Source organism: Aegilops tauschii, chromosome 5 (genome assembly GCF_002575655.3).
Source record: "Aegilops tauschii subsp. strangulata cultivar AL8/78 chromosome 5, Aet v6.0, whole genome shotgun sequence".
In the NCBI taxonomy this organism is placed as follows: Eukaryota; Viridiplantae; Streptophyta; class Magnoliopsida; order Poales; family Poaceae; genus Aegilops; species Aegilops tauschii.
This window is the reverse complement of record NC_053039.3, coordinates 371,934,483-371,942,174: the sequence shown is the minus strand read 5'-3', so window position 1 is coordinate 371,942,174 and position 7,692 is coordinate 371,934,483. Positions and strand designations below refer to the sequence as shown.

The window sequence follows — 7,692 nt, the reverse complement described above, 5'->3', positions numbered from 1 at the left end:
AACCCCCGGTGATGGACAGCCTCCACGGCGACACCGCTAGCACAAGTAAAGCCCGGAGTCGTCTGCCTCCGTGCAAACTTCCGGAATCACAGGGTCCAGCAGAGACAAGGCGACTTCTGTGGCGTGAACCGTTTGTTGTGGTGATGCTATTCGCTTCGGCACAGCGAACGATGCCAGCTATTGACAGGTTATTCAATTCCCTCCAACACAATTTCATAGAAAGTGTTTCTTTTACCGCAATTTGCATCCAGATTCAGTTCACTGCTCCGTTTTCGTGCATAGTTTACTGCTCTGCTGGTACTTTCTCAAATAAAAAATTCCGGAGCAGTAAACTGAATCCACAAGCATGAGCCGAACAACTGCCGTATGCAAAAATTCGCTTGCCAATTTCAGCGACACGGGCAACAAGTCGCGCCTAAATGATGCAAATTTCCGGTGCACTGACTCGAGACAGCAGCATATTTGGAAACTCAAAAGAGATTTCTGAATTTCTTCCATCACAACACAGGTTACATCGACAACTAGACAGAACACCTTCACTCCGCTATTCAGACGAACACTACACAGCACACAGACTAAACAACTCAGAACGCATCTCTTAGGCCTTCTTCGGGGTGGCGGCCTTCTTGGGCGACTTGGCAGTCTTCTTGGGGGACTTGGGCGCCTTGCCCTCCTTCTCCGCCGTCTTCTTGGGGAGCAGCACCGGGTTGATCTTGGGGATGACGCCGCCGTGCGCGATGGTGACGCCGGCCAGCAGCTTGCCGAGCTCCTCGTCGTTCCTGACGGCGAGCAGCAGGTGGCGGGGGATGATGCGGCTCTTCTTGTTGTCCTTGGCGGCGTTCCCGGCGAGCTCCAGCAGCTCGGCGGCGAGGTACTCGAGGACGGCGGCGAGGTAGACGGGGGCGCCGGTCCCGACGCGCTGGGCGTAGCGGCCCTTCTTGAGGTACCGCCCGATGCGGCCGACGGGGAACTGGAGCCCCGCCTTCACGGACCGCGTCACCGACTTCTTCCTGGGGCCGCCGGCCTTGCGCCCGGCCGCGCCCTTCTTCCCCTTGGCGCCGGTGGCCGTGGCGTCCATGGCGTGCGAGAGCGGGCGGTAGGTCGGGATTGGGATGGAGAGAGCCAGACTGCCGGAGAGCTCTGCGGTGTGGAGTGCCGGGGAGGGGGCGAGGGTATTTAGCGCTTCAGACGGCGCGTGGTGGGCCCGTCGATCCGCGGGGCGTGGGCGTTCGGCGGTTGGATCGGGGAGGGGGTGGACGGACACGATGCGGTTTGGGGAGGGGCGATCCGGGGGAGGCTCGGTTGGACCAATCAGGCGCGAGGAGATTTTGGAGCCTGCGAATTTTGCGTCTCTATTTTCCCGCCTACCGGGGGTGAGATCTGGGGAAGAGGGGCGATCAAGCGGTGAGTTTCGCGGCGTGGGCGCGTGGTGGTGGGTGTACTCGTTTTTTTAGGGACTGGGTGTACTTGTTAATAGCATCTCTAGCAGATCCCGCAACTGGCCGTCCCGCAAAACTCATTTACAGTATCTCAGAAACGATTTTTACAGGATGTCGGACGCTTAATCAGGATAGATCCTTCATACCGATACCGCATATTCAAATTTGTAGTTCGCGCGTAAACATAGATCACTGGAGTTCAAACATAGCATAAGGGAGTTCATACTACATGCCATACAGGAGTTCATATTTAATACAAATCGAAATTAAACAGTTCAAGCATACTAGCATACTAGATCTACTTGCCATCATCGTCGTCGCGGGGCGGGTTGCTGTAGAGATGGTGGTACAGGAGGGTGCTGGAGAGGACCTACGCGAGCTGGTACTCCTTGAAGAGCGTCGGGGCGCGCGCGGCCGCAGCTTCATCTCCGACGGCAGCGCCTCCTTGGCCTCCCACCACGCCTTCTCCGCCTCCCGGCAATGCTTGAGCGACGGGGAGAAGATGCGGTCAAGGCGGCAGAAGTTCGCCCACGCCCTTGCGCCGACGTTGTGGGAGCGGGCGCCACGGATCCACGCTTGCTCCCTTCGTCATTCGTCCACCGGCGGGCGGAGGAAGTGTTGGGAAACGTAGTAAAAAAATCGGCCTACGAACACACAGGAACAATATGAAGGTACATTAGGGGATTGGATCATGATCATTACCAACTCCGAGTATGTAGCGGAAGCAGACGAGTCCGTGTAAATCGTACTTGGAGTCCCTCGAACCGCCGATGCACGATCCCGCGAACGCCCTCGAACGATCCCTCGAACTGAAGACCGAAAGCACGGCATCTCTATAGTTTGCAAGCATACGATCTTCACGATCAGGCAGCGCTTCGACGTCCAGAACTAATCGCCGCCGAAAAATTAGAGAAGAAGATTACAACCACTCAGGGCTTCTAATTATGAGGATTAGAGGAACTAAAACTAGCTCTAATTATCTCAATTAGAACTAGTAGTATTAGGCTAGAGGAGACGCCTAAACTTGTATGTCAAAAGAGCTCAATACCTCAAGTATATATAGGTTGGAGGGGCGCCATAAGGGGGAGGATTCCCCTCCCCTTGCACCGGCCAACACGGGAAGGAGGAATCGTTCCCCCACCTCAATTCGGCCTCCCAATAGGGAAAGAGGGGGTGCCTCCCTATTGGGCCTTGGTGGCCCAATTCTTCCTCCACCACTTGGTCTTTTTGGGCTCGTTGATATTAAATTAAGTATAAAAGCCCTCTAACAATTATTAGAGCATATTATATATAATTTAACATCACCAAAAATATTTTCCACCTATATATTAATTATAGATAATACCTGGTATTGTCCGATAAACTCCAAAACTCTTCCAGTGACCTTGAAGCATTTTCGGTTCCTCTCAAAACTATTCTGAATATTAATGAAACTATTTCATAAATAAATCATTCGATACTCCCGTCCAACTAACACTCAGCAGATCGTGATTACCTTAAGCTTTTAGGTTCGGTAAATCATGGACATGAACGAGTCCCCTTTGTTCAATGATCGATGGCGGAATCGTGGACGTCCATATCGATCCCTACGATTACATGAATGGCATTCGAGTGAACCTTTGGTTATCATGTGATGTTCCCTTTACTTCTTGATACTTTACAAAATATGAGGTGAGATATATCTGTATCCTCTTGAGTCATACACATGCTCACTATACCAGTCTCCTCGTTGTCGGTTTTGTTCTTCTTTCTCGTTGACGTGTTCTGGCATCCCCGTGATAAAGTCATTTGTGTTTGACCACACGATGATGGATCCATCATACCGAGAAGGCCCTAAGAATATCTTTCCATCGTCAAGGAGCAAATTCCACTCTCAAGCTATCGTATCCCTTGTCAAACTTTCCGATAAACCTGTAAGTTGTCGCTATGATCACCAAGTTACTGATGATGTTTGAGAAACCCAAAAGGTCATCGTACAACAAGAAGTGACTATGATACTTTCATGGTCTAAGGAACTAAAATCATAAGTTAACACTCCGTGTTATAGCATTGACTTATGACGAGGTTATCTCAAAGTATAACAAACAAGTATTTGGGTCGTTTCAATATGATCGTTCTACTAACCTCATATTCTCAATGTTGTTTTGAGGCTATCGTTACACTTAACAATATCTCAAGGTCCGGAAAATATGATCACCAACAACACTTGAACTAGTCTTATAGGCTGTACTAGGAACCTTATTTCACTGTGAGTTTCTACTGAATCGTATATTCCAGGATCATAGCAGTTATAGCATAGAATATAAACTCGAAATTATGAACACTGAAATATAATAATACAATATTATTGCCTCTATGGCATACTTCCAACAGGGAGGAGCTCCCGGCCTCCGCGTCGTTGCGGTGCTTGCAGGGCGGGTCACCGTTCTAGCCATGTACGCTGAGCCCCCCACCCCCCGACCACCCCGACCCGCACCCGCCGACGACATCTCCGCTCGCTTCAAGTGGAAAACCTCGCTGCAAACGCTACCTGATCTCAATCAATATCACGCCGGAGTTGAAGGAAAGCGGCGGAGAGGGATGGGGAAAAGGCGGACGGATGGCCTAAAAAGCCTCGGCGCCGGCATATATAGCGGATTGGAGGGAGGTTTACGGACTGGGCCGGTTTTAGCAGACTTGTTCGGGCCATCAATTTCGCCTGTCCCGTAATATTGTCGAAAAAACGAGCCTCGACGAACTTTTACGGGATCCGCTAGAGATGCTCTAAGGCCTCCAAACTAGAGGAATTCATAGGATAGGATTTTTTATGAATTTTTTCTTTAGATCCTTTGGTTCATAAGAATGAATTCCTATTCCTACATACGATTGGTTCCTATTCTCCACATTTCAAAGAAAATAAACATAAGTCTAGACTCGAAAAATTCCTATAATGTGAACCAAATGACATCGCTTTTCCTAATCCAATAATAGGATATGAGATATATCTCATCTAAATTCTTATAAGTTTCCTGATCCTATGATAAACCAATCCTATGAACCAGAGAGACCCGAGTCGCTATACATATAGAGTAGCAAGTAGAAGAAATGTTTATACGAACAAGATATTTTAATTATGCATGCATGTTGCCTGAGAGAGGGAGGGAAGATGTTTGGAAGGCTCCTTTTTATATAAGTGATTTAAAAGCCCCAAGGTTGGATGGACTCCATGCTTTTTTCTAAGAGATTTTGGTCCATGTTAGGGAAAAATTCGGTAGAGGAGGTTTTGCAAGAGGTTACGTGTATTATTCCTATCGTGATAATTCCGAAGGTTAACTCTTTAGAAAAAATAACCAATTTTGGTTGATTAGCTTGTGTAACGTGGTCTACAGGACTATTGCAAAAAATGGTGGCTACTTCTTTGAAAGACTTTAAATTATTAGTCTGACTCAAGGTTATTTTCACACCAGGAAGATTTAAGAAACTGTTCATGGTTTATCCAATAAATGTCCATTGTGTGTTTGAAAAGTATTAATAGTGTATTTAGAAAATATTTGTACGTACTTAAAAAAACTCGTGTACTTATGTATTTTTTAAAAAAATCAGATAATCAAAAAGATTGGACACGTTTTTTAAAAAAGTGGTTATCTAATTTAAAAGGTGTTTGACACATTTTGAATAATGCCCATGTCATTATAAAAATGACCACCTATTAAAAATATCAATGAAATTATAAATGCGTTTGACACATTTTAAAGAAAATCTTCATGTAAATAAAAAAGTGTTCAGTGCAGTTTAACAAAAATGTTCATGTAATTAGGAAATTTTTCATGTATTAAAAATGTTCATATAACTGGTAAATGTGTTTGACACATTATTAAAAAATGTTCATGTAATAAAAAAGTTGGTCGACGCATTTCTAACGGATGTTCATGTAGTTAGAATATTAAAAATGTCCAATCGATTTAAAACAAGTACTCGAGTCATTTAAAGAAAAACTTCATGTAATTTCAAACGAGAAATTAAAAAATGTTGCTTCGTTGTTAGAATAATGTTTAAATAGGTGCTTTTATGTGTATGTTTTCAGATTTTTAAATTTCTTTCAGGCCACTCCAACGGACCAACCCAAACGGATAGAAAAATTGTCTCTTTTTTGTCCGTTTGGGTGGCCAAGCTGACACCGAAAGTCCGCTCGTGCCCGTCTTGAAGGAAATATGCCCTAGAGACAATAATAAAGTATTATATATTTCCTTATATCATGATAAATGTTTATTATTCATGCTAGAATTGTATTGACCGGAAACATAATACATGTGTGAATACATAGACAAACAGAGTGTCACTAGTATGCCTCTACTTGACTAGCTCGTTAATCAAAGATGGTTATGTTTCCTAGCCATAGACATGAGTTGTCATTTGATTAACGGGATCACCTCATTAGGATAATGACGTGATTGACTTGACCCATTCCGTTAGCTTAGCACTCGATCGTTTAGTATGTTGCTATTGCTTTCTTCATGACTTATACATGTTCCTATGACTATGAGATTATGCAACTCCCGTTTACCGGAGGAACACTTTGTGTGCTACCAAACGTCACAACGTAAATGGGTGATTATAAAGGTGCTCTACAGGTGTCTCCAAAGGTACTTGTTGGGTTGGCGTATTTCGAGATTAGGATTTGTCACTCCAATTGTCGGAGAGGTATCTCTGGGCCCACTCGGTAATGCACATCACTATAAGCCTTGCAAGCATTGTGACTAATGAGTTAGTTGCGGGATGATGTGTTACGGAACGAGTAAAGAGACTTGCCGGTAACGAGATTGAACTAGGTATCGAGATACCGACGATCAAATCTCGGGCAAGTAACATACCGGTGACAAAGGAAACAACGTATGTTGTTATGCGGTCTGACCGATAAAGATCTTCGTAGAATATGTGGGAGCCAATATGGGCATCCAGGTCCCGCTATTGGTTATTGACCGGAGACGTGTCTCGGTCATGTCTACATAGTTCTCGAACCCGTAGGGTCCGCACGCTTAACGTTACGATGACAGTTTTATTATGAGTTTATGTATGTTGATGTACCGAAGGAGTTCGGAGTCCCGGATGAGATCAGGGACATGACGAGGAGTCTCGAAATGGCCGAGACGTAAAGATCGATATATTGGACGACTATATTCGAACTTCGGAAAGGTTCCGAGTGATTCGGGTATTTTTCGGAGTACCGGAGAGTTACGGGAATTCGTATTGGGCCTTAATGGGCCATACGGGAAAGGAGAAAAAGGCCCCAAAGGGTGGCCGCACCCCTCCCCATGGGCTAGTCCGAATTGGACTAGGGAGGGGGGGGCGCCCCTTCCTTCTTTCTCCTTCCCCCTTCCCTTCTCCTACTCCCACGAGGAAAGGAGGAGTCCTACTCCCGGTGGGAGTAGGACTCCCCCCTTGGGCGCGCCACCTCCCCTTGGCCGGCCCTCTCCTCCTTGCTCCTTTATATACGGGGCAGGGGGGCACCCCAGAGACACAACAATTGATCCTTGAGATCTCTTAGCCGTGTGCGGTGCCCCCCTCCACCATATTACACCTCGATAATACCGTTGCGGAGCTTAGGCGAAGCCCTGCGTCGGTGGAACATCATCATCGTCACCACGCCGTCATGCTGACGAAACTCTCCCTCAACACTCGGCTGGATCGGAGTTCGAGGGACGTCATCGAGCTGAACGTGTGTAGAACTCGGAGGTGCCGTACGTTCGGTACTTGATCGGTCGGATCGTGAAGACGTACGACTACATCAACCGCGTTGTGATAACGCTTCCACTGTCGGTCTACGAGGGTACGTGGACAACACTCTCCCCTCTCGTTGCTATGCATCACCATGATCTTGCGTGTGCGTAGGAATTTTTTTGAAATTACTACGTTCCCCAACAGTGGCATCCGAGCCTGGTTTTATGCGTTGATGCTATGCACGAGTAGAACACAAGTGAGTTGTGGGCGATATAAGTCATACTGCTTACCAGCATGTCATACTTTGGTTCAGCGGTATTGTGAGATGAAGCGGCCCGGACCGACATTACGCGTACGCTTACGCGAGACTGGTTTCACCGTTGCGAGCACTCGTTGCTTAAAGGTGACTGGCGGGTGTCTGTCTCTCTCACTTTAGTTGAACCGAGTGTGGCTACGCCCGGTCCTTGCGAAGGTTAAAACAGCACCAACTTGACAAACTATCGTTGTGGTTTTGATGCGTAGGTAAGAACGGTTCTTGCTAAGTCCGTAGCAGCCA

General features: G+C 46.7%; 1 protein-coding gene across 1 annotated transcript; it reads right to left on the bottom strand.

The window, feature by feature from the left end:
- Nucleotides 1–461: 461 nt before the first annotated feature.
- Nucleotides 462–1,167, bottom strand: LOC109751310 (histone H2A). Its single transcript, XM_020310202.4, has one exon. The coding sequence runs from the start codon at nucleotides 1,076–1,078 to the stop codon at nucleotides 599–601; it is 480 nt and encodes a 159-aa protein (XP_020165791.1). The 5' UTR covers nucleotides 1,079–1,167; the 3' UTR covers nucleotides 462–598.
- Between the last annotated feature and the right edge of the window lie 6,525 nt (nucleotides 1,168–7,692).